The 13,467-nt window shown below is 37.6% G+C and overlaps 1 protein-coding gene across 1 annotated transcript in view; it reads right to left on the bottom strand.

Annotated features, from left to right (window-relative positions):
• Positions 1-13,467, bottom strand: part of DCHS2 (dachsous cadherin-related 2) — a 289,412-nt gene that overhangs the window by 69,608 nt on the left and 206,337 nt on the right. Inside the window, exons 11-13 of the mRNA XM_008992578.4 lie at positions 10,769-10,903; positions 10,350-10,559; positions 4,373-5,230 (exon numbers count right to left, since the gene is read on the bottom strand). Of these exons, the coding sequence (XP_008990826.4) occupies positions 4,373-5,230; positions 10,350-10,559; positions 10,769-10,903 (1,203 nt within the window). The remainder of the gene's footprint in view (positions 1-4,372; positions 5,231-10,349; positions 10,560-10,768; positions 10,904-13,467) is intronic.

The following is a 13,467-nucleotide window of genomic DNA, read 5'->3' as shown; positions in this document are numbered from 1 at the left end:
TGTGGGAAAGGGGTAGATGTCCGTGTATTAGTAATTTTTTAAAGCTCCCTTGGGATCTCGATGTGTAATCCTGGTTGGCAGCCTCAGATATAAATAACCCCCACCTCATTGAGGCTATCCTGGAAACACTTGAGAAGCACATTCCCTTTTGTCATCCCTCACTGCTGTGGCTTTCTTCAGGCCACGGTTTTTATCACACAGATCACCACAGTATCCTGCTAACTCGTCTCTCTCCCCCAGGCTACCCTCCACACAGCTTCCAAAGTGAGCTTTCTACCATGTCAAGGTTGATTTTGATCATTTAAAAGCCATCAATGTCTCTCTCTTCCAAGTTATGGCTGGAAAGCACATGAGCCTCTGTGCACGCTGCTCTCCAGCTATTCCAGATGAGACGCTTGGTCACAGGGACAACTCACCACACCCTCTCAGGCCCCAAGCTGTGTGCATGACATTTCCAGTGCCTGGCACAACTTTCTCTTCCACCCTTCCCTCTTACCCTATGTTTTTTTCTTCTTTCACGCATGTATATGTCTTTTGTTATCTTAGAAGTAATGGTTAAATGGTAAAATGATATCAGTAAACATTTGGAGAATATCCACTAGGAGCAAACATCCTCTGGCTCTGCTATCCACACTGTCTGGCTGCACTTTCATCTTCATATCTTAGACTTGGAACTGTTGGTAGTCATGATGGTGAAATGCCTTAGAGATCACAAAGTGCTCACTTAATCATCAAAGCCACCTAGTAAGAGACTAAATGAATAGATGTTCAAGGCCCCTTAAGATTGAATATAGTGTATAACATACCAAGTATATGGTCAACATTTAATAGGAAGTCTGTTGGAGAAGGAGAAAAACCATGCGGGGTATCTTTGGGAATATTGATGAGTGTCCTTCAAGAGTTAAAGATATATGAAGCAGAGTTATAGTTTTAAACAGTAGAGCTGACATGCACGCATAATTAGTTGATTTGTCGATGCTTGATCTAATATTTTTATGAGCCCCACTCCGTATTATGTTTATCAAAGGGAGAATATCCTCTCTTGTACTCCTGCTATAACAATCCTGATGCTATCCACAGCAAATGGATGTGTTTTATAGAATAGGTGGAAGCTTATCCACAGATAGGCAAGAGAAAAAGTATTAATATAGTTCCCAAATATTAACCCTTTTACATTTATAAACAAAGCACGACAGTTCAGAACAGAGTTATGCAAAATCACCATAAAAAATTGTAAGTGGCTTCCAGGGCCAAAGTTTTGACAGAGGTGTTAAGACACCAGCAAGGAATGCGTAAATCAAAAGGAAACTGGTGAGTAATGGAAGCCCACACAGTCAATGAAGGCATCATAAAATCCAACTCGGCAGAGCTGTGTAAATTCTGCCTGAGGAACGAGTAATGTAGGCTGATGACACTCAACACTTGAATGACATCCTCCTCCTAATTGTTGAGCAAGCAACTTTCTGATTACAGCTTGGATTCTTGTGTCTTTTATGCCGAGAAAGAAAGAACTGGTCATTCCAATATTGACTACTGTAATCCGCATAATAATCACAGCTCACCAAATAAATAACAAAACTGTCGTGGTGTATATATCAATCTCCTTCATATTGGTGAATAAGTTCCCACTCCTGAGGAAAGGAACTCCTTGGTGAGTTAATCAAATGAGGTCTTGTGTAGATATGGCTGAGGAACAGATGTGGGACTTGGCTGAATTCACAATGATTAAAAACTGCTTTGTGAAGTATGTGCCTTCTTCTGAGAATACGACTTTCTTCTATCTTTCTCCTCCAGAGCTATCTTGGAGTCATAAGTAAAGTGATTAAATTCCATGCTATTGTATATGGCTAGTTAGATAATCCTCATTACAATGAATTTATACCAAAATATGAGACTGTCCCTAAATAACAAAATAGAAATGACAGATAACACGTGCTTCCCTCGTTCATTACCATAGGAATTCATATGTGGGAACATTCATACATTCCAAAGCTGAGAATAACACTGTGTTTATGGAGAAATCCATCACCTTGGAAAGCATCATTCTTATCTGGTTTGAAGACAAAATAAGACATACCATAGGCCTCTAACAACTGTAAGTAGTTCATTGTTGTAATATAATTGTTATGTAACAACTGGTTGCTCTGGTGAGAATTTATACCCAGCTAACTTTATAAAATTCATGGATTTGGGACAGGAAGACAAAAATAACAACCAAAGCAATGACTAGTATCCTCTTAAAACTTAGTTGAATCTTAACAGTATCCCTTTGAGGAAGTCATCAAAGAGCATATGCCCAGTAGAGCCATCACAGAGGCCGACACACCTAGCTACACTAACTGGTGTCAGGAGGTTCCCACTCTAACACACATGCGCCCAGCCTTACCCAGAGTGGAGCCTGAATTCGCCAGATCAACTGCCAAAGGGCTGGAAGAAGGGTTTTTCCTCCAAAACATCAAGATCTAATTTATATATTATACCATATTAAATACATTTTACTAGTGAGAGTGCTCCCTTGTGTCATCATGTTTTAATTTTCTTTCATTTTCAAGTTCTGAGTATTTACTTTTAATCGGGGTATCAATATCATTCTTAATTTCCATTTTTCCCCTCCTGGCAATTCAGTGAAATGCATGAAGTTGTGAATAGTCCACATCAAGGACTATGGTTGCTGATTCATTCTTATTGTGACAACCAAAGCACTGGAAATGAAACTGAAGAAATAAAAGCTGGTTTTTGGGGATTCATTTACATTGCTTAGTGGAGTTAAACATCATGGGCAACCAAGTGGTTTATCCTTAACTTTTAAAGAGATTCAGAACAGTTATGTTCTCTCTAATCTGTCTTGGAAATACAGGGGAGCAGGTAGTCAGCAGGGGTGGCATTCACAGTAAAGAGTTGGGAGTCATTTGGACGTTAACTTTTCTTGTCACACTGCTGTGGGGCCAGCTTGTGTCTTACCAGAAATTCGCAGAGTGCCTCTTCCTATAATTAAGTGAACATTTCATGACTGACTCTTAAATTTTACCAACCAAAGGGCTGAAGCTATACATTATTTTAAACAATTGAGGTGTCAAGTTTACTATTGTTAATAGAAGAATGCAGTGTTAATCAAAAGCTGAGCCTGTGGGCTTTCCAGCAAAGAAATGTTAAACAAATAAAAGTACATTGGAGTTATTTGTTTTAACTTTTAATTTTTTGTGTTTTCTTAAAAGAACAGGAAAATATTAAAAGCAGTTTGGAGTGATGAAAATTTATGATGATACTAAAAATAAATCACTCAATTCACTCAGGATGCCAAGTGGTGCCTACTGATAGATCAAATGTGTGAGTGGCCCACAGAAAACCTAAACTTCCAAAAGGCATCTATTTTTCATTTGAAAATAAAGGTTAAGCCTGCAGGTGTATTTGGGAAGAAAATGATGCTGGCAGCTATAAAACACTATTAAATAAATTATATCAAGTATTCTAAACTGGCATATGGATTTACAATCTTTTAAAATGACTAGATTTTGGAAATTTGAAAGCAAAAAACAAACAAATGAGGAAAAATCATCTTCTGGTGTCTAAAGTATAATCTGGCAGGTTGCAATGAGTTCATGTTCCAAGCAAAGCATCATCCAGCTTGAAATGTCAATCAATATTTTATGATGTTGTCATTATTTTTCACAGGGGCCCAAGAAACCCTACCAACCCGGGTATAGATTAATTGCATCTAGTCAGCTTCAACAGCCTCCTTAGCTGTCATCCTTTCCTTTTGCCTTTTTCTCACCTGCTACACCTGCAACTTTTAGTTTACCTCTCAACTTAGACTTATGCTCTTCATACATGTTATATTTGCTCTTCAAAGAAAGGTCCCAACCTATTGTTTCAGATGTCTTAACATGTACACCCACCTGGATATTTATGGATACCACATCCTTATGTTATTTCCAGAAGTATTTCTAGCTTTTTTTAATGTGTATGATTTAAAAAAGAAATTTTAGAGTAAATTCTATTAAAAAGATAAAAGCTAAAATTAATTAAGTAATTCCAAACCTAAGGGAACTAAGAACAATTCTAACCAGGGTCCAAGAAAACACAATAAGAACAGCAGATTGAAGGCTCTCCATTCATTTATTCATTAGCTTTTCTAACTGAATCGAGAGCCCTCCTTCAGAGGTCAGAAGGAATTTGATCCTCACTGTCTTCTGCCCTGACGTTTCATCTCAGACCAGGCCCCTCTTAACATGTTTATTCCAATACCAATAATAAGCATTGGAGTAAAAAATTTAAAATTGAATGCACAATGGCACTCTTGTAGTATAATCCATACTCTTAAGCATTTTGTCAAAACGGGTACAATATATGAAGAACTCGAACAGACACTCACCTGCCTCACAATTTTCAGTCACGAGGCCTTTATACAGGTGGTGGCTGAAGGAAATCTTTACGTCTTCTCCTTCCATGTGAATGACCAAGAGACCTGTGGTTGTCCTAGCTGGAACACCCTGGTCTGTAACTTTTAACTGTAGCCAGATAGGGAAATATTCTGAAGATGGACTTTGCTGAAGTTGAATTTCTCCTGTATGTTTATCAATAGAAAACATTGACTGGGTCTCCACAAAACTAAAAACCACAGTTCCATTGGGCCCCAAGTCTGGGTCATCGGCTTTCAGAATGACAGTTGTCTGGTTTGTAGGTGACTGGGGGGAAAGAAAAACATAGAAAGGGTTCTGTTCCAAAACTGGGTCATTGTCATTAACATCAGTGATATATACTTTTATAATTACGGTGGTGCTTCGTGAGCCCTCGATGCTACAGTCTCTGGCCACAGCACTAAATGTATGCTGAGATCTGGCTTCACGGTCGAGGGTGTTGCTGGTTCTCAATGTGCCTGACGTAGGATCAATGGTGAATGCACCAGAAGCCTCATCAGTCAAAAGATACTCAGTTTGCCCATTCAGGCCTTCATCCTTGTCCACAGCTGAAAGCATGAGAACCACTGTTCCCACTTCAGCATCTTCTCTCACAGAGGACTGATAATAAAGTGTGGGAAAAGAAGGGCTGTGGTCATTGGCATCCAAAACTCTAACTTGCAGGTGTATTACAGAGCTCCTAGGCGGATCTCCCAAATCAGAGCACAGGATGGCAAGGGTGAAATTGCTGACTTGCTCCCGGTCCAAAGCACGAGTGGTTGAGAGTTCTCCTGACATCTCATTTATAGCAAAGTACTCATCGGTATTTCCATCTATTAAAAAAATATTCCAAATTCATTTGAATTGAAAAAGTAGTAGCTCTTTGCTAGCACTATCTATGGTATTTATTTATATATTCATTCAAAAAGATATTTATTCCCGATTATATTGTATCCTAGCACCTTTATAAATATTGGGGATATAACAGTCAACACAATAAAGACTCTGCCATCATAAAACTTCTGTTCTATTGAGGGAATAAACAGAATAATATGGTTCAATGCCTTTCTTTAATCAGTCAATAATTAGAACACTAGTTTTCACTGATTTGCAGCCATATGATTTTTTGTTTGCATCTACAACTCGAAGTTTTAATGTATTTTTCCTCATAACAGGATGAAGATATATGTTTTATTTAATATAAAACAATAGGAGTTGGGGATCAGAAACAGAATATAATGTCCTTTTTTTTTTAAAGCTATCAATCAGAAACTAACAGATCTGATTTGCAGTTATTTTCCCAAATATTAACCACTACAGATTTCACGCCTGTTATACTATTGCAGTAAGCTGTCTCTTCTACAAGTCCACAGAGTTTTGTGCATGAATCATAACACTTTGGTTAGAGTTAGTTGGACACTTTGCTATTTTTTCCAAAATGGAAGGACAATGTTCTCTTCATCTATTCCTTTAAAAAAATCTGCCCTTTACTATATTCCATGGTATCAAGTAGAAAAAACATTAAAATTGAACACAAGGACAAAAAGCTTTCAAAGACATTTTTAAAGAATCCTGAAAATTAGTGAGTAAAAGTGTGGTTCAAATACTTGCCAGCCATATTCTTTGGATGAAGAGCAGGCCCAACAGTGTGGGAACTTACTAGAGCCTGCATATCAGATGCATATAGGGACCAAGTGCAGTGGCATTGAGGGGAAACAATAGCAACAGGTAGTTAAGGAGGAGGAGAGGGCCTTGTATTTTTATTCATGAGGCATAGTTAATTTACACCAAAAGTGGAGATGATTGGACAAACCTACATTTCTGTAGTATTTGTGGTTGACAAAGTGAATCGGTCATTCAGCAAACATTTGATGAGCACCTACTATGTCCCAAGTTTGTGCTTGAGATCAGAGATATGAGAGGAGTAAGGCATGACCTAGCTTCAGGAGTTTACAGTCTAAAAAGGAAAGGCTAGTTAATACTAAAGTATTAAAATAGCATGTGAAAATCATATGTACAGAGTGCTACATGAGTACATACAGGTAGTGCTAGCCAGGGGCTGCTGTTTCTCTGAGAAGTATAGAAAAAGGGCACATAGCCCTATGTTAGTACAGCCAAGAAATGCTTATTGGAAAAAGTGAGATCAAAGCTCACTCCTAAAGTGGAGGATGCCACACTACAAGTTTTAGGAAGAGTGTTCCATGCAGAGTAAGAGCCTCTGAGAAGTTCCAAGAATATAAGAATTAACAGGCTGCAGATGTTTGGGTGTGACTAGTACACAGGGCTCCTGGCTGTTTGTGGAGAGTAGGAAAAGGCTGGCAGTAGTGGCAGAGGAAAGACATGAATTTGGGAGGTAAGCAGGAGATAAATTGTAAAGGGCTCAAGGTATACTGCTGAGGATTCTCTGCTTCCCCCTGAAATCCATGAGGGAGCCCCCCCAAAGGATTTTGGACAGGAAAGCATCATGAATAAAATTTCTATTTTAAGAATAGTATTGAGACAGCAATGTCAATGGTTGATTAGAAAATAAAATCCCAGCACTTTTGAAGCACTCCTGAAATCCCAGCACTTTTGGAGGCCAAAGTGGGAGGATCGCTTGAGCCCAGGAATTTGAGTCCAGCCTGGGCAACATAGTGATTAAAACAAATTTAATCTACAAAAAAAATTATAATAAAAGATTTAAGTTATTCAGGCATGGTGGTATACGCCCATAGTCTCAGCTACTCAGGAAGCTGAGGTTGGAGGATCGCTTGAGCCTGGCAGAGAGTAGAGGCTGTAGTGAGCTGTGATTCTGCCACTGCTCAGCCTTGGTGACAGAGCGAGACCCTCTCTTTAGAAAAGAGAAAAAGTAAATGAAAATGAAAAGGTTTTAGGAGTGATAGTAATCTGCTTGTGCAACAAGGTGTATCTGAAAGAATATGTGCATACAGGGGGTGAACACATTGCAAAGATATTAAGGAGGAAAATTAAGAAGTTATGGAGAAAGCATTCTTAATCTGGCTTAGGTGAATGAGTGAAGGGTGTTTAGATCAATCAATCATCTTTAAAATGAGGCCTGAGTGCAGCTGGGTTACTTGAAGCTGTCTCAGGAATTCACCTGGAAACAGGCAGTTTTGTGGTAATTTCCAGAAGTTCAATTTAAATATCCTTATTCCAAAAATTGTTCTACCTGAGGGATCACCTGGGATCACGAAAGTTATCTTTCCCACATTCACCTTTATAAAAACTCATCTTGCAAATGAGAAAAGAAAATCTCCCTTTCATCCAAATAAATGGCTGCCAAATAAAGTGGTCATTCCCAATATTGAAAGTTCAATGTCAAAACAGTAACTGACTTTAATGCCTGGGAAAAATATCCTTTTGCAGTAGAAGAGGCCCCTGCTATCAATCAAATTATAAGGCTTATTCAAGTTTTCAAGTGGTAGATAAATAAAAAATAAGGACTATTTGGTAACGGTTTGGCATATAACTCAGAAGATATATAAGTACTAAATTAACTTCTATAATAATACTTCCATTTTTAAAAATGTAAGGAAGGAATTTTCTGTGCTTACACCTGTAACAAAGAGAAACAGCAACAGACTTGGCGCTGCACTTTGTCTTATTTTAGCAAAAAGGAACATGCATTCCCAGATGCATGAACTTCCTGGGAAAAAGGAACCCATCAATTTGATTCAGAGATGCATTTTCAATACAGTTTTACTTTTTATGTTACTGTTTGTCAAAATCTGGAATTCACTTTCGCTATTGCAATCTTACAACCACAATAACAACAATCTAACATAATTTTCAAAGCGGAGACCTTATGTTCATTGAAAATTTTTTAAGATCTTACATTTATCCACATATTTTAATTGTAGAAAAGTACAGTAAAATGATCGATACTTTAACCATAAAAGTCCATTACATTATGATAAAATTCTGCAAGGATGTAGAAAGGTAATATTGATTGAAGAAGTAAAAATGCAAAACATTTAACTGAAAATGCTTGCTTGTACATATAATTGAAAAAAACTTAAAAAGCAAAATTCTTCTTCTTTATTAACTTTAAAAAATCGTATTTCAAACAGTAGAGTCTGTGAACTCTGAAAATGTACAATTCACTTGGCATTCCCAGTGCCCTCTGCTCCCTGTGACTGCACTGTGCAGGTGTCTCGGTTTGTGCATGGTTGTTTCCATTCTTGCCAGCATCCTCCTCCCCCTTTCTCCCCTCAGGCACCTCATTCCCTTCTTTGCCAGGTGGTGGGGGCTGTTTTAGGCCTGGGTTCTGTTTTTGGAAGGGCAGATTTAGCAGACAACCCTGCTTATCTCCTATGTGGCTCCTCCATCACCTTTACTGTGTCACCTTTTTAGCCTATTTCCTGGGCATGATGCCTTGGTAGGCAGCTCTGCCAATCCAAGGTATGTTCTCTGCTACGGAGCTCCCAGTTTCCAACCCGGCTGAGAAGGTGGACTCCGCATGGGCAGAACAGGAGGAGACTTTGGGACCGTTAAGAGACACGCAGAACCAGGAAACAGGAAGGTGACAGAAGAAGAGGATGCCTTTCATATATTTTAAAGGTATTTTTTAATTCTGTCTAATACTTTTAAAAGGTCATATAACAGTCTTATTTTAATGTGTCAATAGGTAGGATATGCTGGGAAACATACCTTTATTACTCCTTAAGCTTATGGAGAAAAGTTTAATTGGCAACTTAAAAATATGTGTCTGTTGGTACATGATTTTTCAAGATTATTTTAAGGGTAACTGAAGCAAAAAAAAAAAAAAAAGAAAAAGAAAAAGAAAGAAAGCTGCAGATCACAGGCAGAGACTAGCAGAGGTTCCAGACCATGATAGAGGAGGTAGAAAGGGGGTAAGGCTGTTGTGTCATTTTGGACACATTGATAATGCAATGCTGTTGGATATAAAGACTGGGTCCTTGGGGCTGTCAGGAAATTGTGAAACATTTTGAAATAGGAAGAACAAGATGAGCAGGTGTCCTGGTACTGAAGAAAGAAGGGTGGGGCACAGGTGTCCAGTGTGTTCTTGCCATCAGAGTGGTCTTCCACCTTCACTGCCTTTTTGACCACTCTGTATATTGTTGAAAACTGATAATAATGTAAATGATTCTTGTCCACAGAAATGTCAGTAAATCTGGTGAAATGCCACTGACTGTTGTCTTGCAAATATACCTCTTATGTATTTCAGAATTCCTTATTCCCTTTGTGTGTGTGTGTGTGTGTGTGTGTGTGTGTGTGTGCCTATGTGTGGCTTTTGGAATTTTCCTTGAACCAGTTTAACATCTTTTTGGTTCACTCATCAGTTAGTGAATTAAATAAAAGTTATTTGCAGGTACCATTTTAATATTTGTATGAGAGTTACTATTTGACTTTCAGTAACAACATCCTTTAATGGGATCTGGATCTAGGATGCAGATAGAGATGGGAGCCATTAGCCTCCCAATGGCAGCTAAAGACAGGGGCTGGATGAAACGACCCAGTAAGCATGTGTCTATGAGAAAAGAAAAATTTTTAAAAATTAAAACTGATTATGTGAAAGCAACAAAAATAGAAAAACACTATCTGTTCCATCCTTACATCCACTAATGTTAGTACAGAAAAAAATTCACAGCAGTTTGCAAAGGCAGATTTTTAAAGAATGTGGAGGGCAATGGTTCAAGGTAGCTGTGAGAAGGAAGTAGAGAGAAAGCTCATGGCACCAATCAATCAGTTCTGACCGGATGTGTATTTTGTAGAGAAAACCAACAGGTATCAACACTGAGTAATCAACACAGAGGAATGTGTGTCAACATAGTCAGCACCCTGGAGGAAATTTTTAAATACTTACATATTTGGAAGGCTGAGGCACACGAATTGCTTGAATCTGGGAAGTGGAGGTTGCAGTGAACCTTCGTGCCACTGCACTCCAGCCTGGGTGACAGAGCAAGACTCGGTCTTAACAAACAAACTTACCAATTATGTGATATTCAACAGCTCTGTTATTGCCAGCATCCATATCAGAGGCTAAAACAGTATAGACAACCTCTGGTTCCTGGTTTTCCAGAACCTCAATGTCATAACTGAAAACAATAAACTCTGGTGCGTGATCGTTTTCATCTTCAACAGTGCAGAGGATTGTCGTGGTGCCGGACAGTGAAGGGACTCCGCCATCTCGTACTAGTACTGACAAAGAACACAAAGATGGCATGAATTGTGGCCTTTGATCAATACCTAAAACATACTGTTCTAACTAGACAAAGTCAGACTAAACTAACCAGGTAGCACTGGCTCAATTCTATTTTATTTAAAAATACCCTACCAAAACGTAACATTTCACCACTGAACTGGTTTTTTTGTTTTGTTTTGTTTTGCATAGTCAAAGAATCCCTTACCTCGAAGGGTGAAGACTTCTTGAATTTCTCTGTCAAGCATGGTGGTTGTCACTACCTCTCCAGTGTCAGAATTTATCTGGAACAATTCAAATGAAGCACCAGGCATGATTTCAAACTGAAGCTTGGAATTGACTCCTTAAGAAAAACAAAGAAAAACTTAGCAATCATTTCACTGAAATACATTCATCCACTTTCCATTTCTTTTCTTTGAACATGTTATGCCATAGATGAAAATGGCAAGATTCTCAAACAGCCTTCAAATTAAGGTGAAAGAAAAACTCTCTTGGCCGTTCTTGCTAAATAAAAGCCTCATGGGCTGAAATGCTTGATTTTCAAAAGTCTTATGAGACTTCCCCACAGTGAATGCTTAGAATTTTTTCCTTCCCATAAAAAATTTCTTATGAGTGTGCAACTCTACAACATATTCCTAATTACTCCTTCTAACACCCCTGATTGTGATTTAATGACTTAATTTTAAGCTTACAGGGCAAATGACAATTTCTATAGATTGACCCACTGTTTAAAAGCCCATGCTAAGTTACAGAACTGTTTATTCTTAACCTCAAGAAGTAAGCACTTAGAACTGCTTATATACATATTTTTGTTTGTTTTGTCTTCCACTTCGTGTTCAGTCTGGTATCTGGAGTGAGAAATGTGGTACCACATTATTACGCATGTTGGAAATAATTCTTCCCATATTTTTGTGGTTTCATTTCTCCCCTGAGAAAAGTATCACGTCATTTCCATCACTGGTTATGAAGATCATTCATACTATTAATTGTAATGACTTTATCCCATGCCGTTGTAATTTATTTGCATTTTACACAAGTTCCTCTCAGTCATTTTCCTGTGTTCTTTTTTATCACTGACAAGAAGCTAGGTGTACCCCCAGTACTCAGAATGTACGATGTTATACCTTAATAAAAGACGAAATGCCATTCTTTTGGCCTTAACAAAAAAACATCAATTACAGATTTCCATCTTGCCAGTCTTAAAAAGTAAATGTTCATACCATTATGACCTGTTGGATATTATATAGGAGTGAGAGCTGAAAGGAGTGGAATAGAATTCTAGGTTTATCAGAATGAATATACATATCTTCTTACTATATAACTGGGAGGAAAAATATATTTGAGATATAATCCACAGGCATTGGAATGACCCTGAGAAAAAAGTCTAATAACATAGGACCAATGTATTTTATATGATATGGTCAGAGATCACCAAAATGTGTCATTCCATCATTAGGCATTAGGCATATTATTAATGGTTATTACTAAAGAGTCACTTGAGGATTACTTGTTCACTTAAGGATCATATAATCTATTATATAGCCAACACAGAATTTCTTAAAATCCCAAGTTGTTAAAATTTGTTATTCCTATCTCTGCCTATTTTATAAAAATGGGAACAATATTATCTTATATTTACTTTCCTTTTCCTCAAAAAAAAAAGAGAAAAATAACAGGTACCAAGCATAGTACTGTGAGCCAAGTACTGCATCAAACAAATGTGACCTCTGTCTTCAAAAACATCACATGGATCTTTTAATTTTTAAATGAACAAACTCATTCATATGATTTTTGTGACAAATTATATATGCACAATTGCATATTATTTTATATGATTTTGTTACACATTATATATACCATTGCATATTATATATTGTATTACATATTAGAGAATGCTATATATTATACATTTGTAGTTCTCAACACTTGCCAAACCTAGAATATGTCTTCAATTGTTTACACATAAATTCATATCTTTATACTGTCCCTTCCTCCCATAGTTCCCATTATCCTCTAATGTGCTTCACTGCTCTACTCAACACTTATCTGGCTTTTTAGGAACTTCCAGATTTTATTTATTTTTAATTCTATATGGGTTTTATCCCTAAGATACCAATACATTCACCTTCAACCATCTTAATATATCATTAAGGATAAATAAGATCTTTACCTATAACTGTAGTCTGCATATATACATTTTTTTATACCCCAAACTTCATACCCTTTAAAACTTGGTAATAGGAAGTAAATTAAATGTACTTTCCTATGACTTATTTAAAATTTAATTTGTGCTTTGGTTTTTCCTCCTTAGACCCTTGTAAGCCTACAGAACAAACATAGCATCATCAAACATGAGAACTAAGAAAAGAAAAATTAAAAAGATTATTTGGTCTTATTCTATCACCTCACTAAGCAAATTGGAAGTTTGGATCTAAAGATATTTAGTTATATCCTTATGACACATGTCCACTAAAGGATGTGTGTGTGTGTGTCTGTGTGTGTGTGTGTGCCTAGGTATGTATATATGTCCATATTTAGGTGCGTGTGCATGCCAGTGTGGATGTGCACACACGTGTGCACATACAGACACACACACATCTATCTTCTCTTAGACCTCAAGACCTATAGTCCCATGACTTCCTAATTCCTCCCACTCTAGGATACCTCTCCTCAATTCATTTCTCTCCTTCTCCAGTCCAGCCCCATAAGCTATCCCTCTAGCAATCTTGCTTAGTTTCTCAGGTCCTGGGGCTTTCTGCCAAAGATGTCCAGCAGAGCCCCAGCCCAGGATCATTCCAACCATCTCTTTAACTCATTTGAATATCCCAACAGATGGCTGGGGCTACAGAAAATTTCACAACATAATGGATTGAGACCACTGCAGTACCATCGTATAGGGCAATCTTT

Source organism: Callithrix jacchus, chromosome 3 (assembly GCF_049354715.1).
Source record: "Callithrix jacchus isolate 240 chromosome 3, calJac240_pri, whole genome shotgun sequence".
Lineage (NCBI taxonomy): Eukaryota > Metazoa > Chordata > Mammalia > Primates > Cebidae > Callithrix > Callithrix jacchus.
This window is presented reverse-complemented; position numbering and strand designations above follow the sequence as displayed.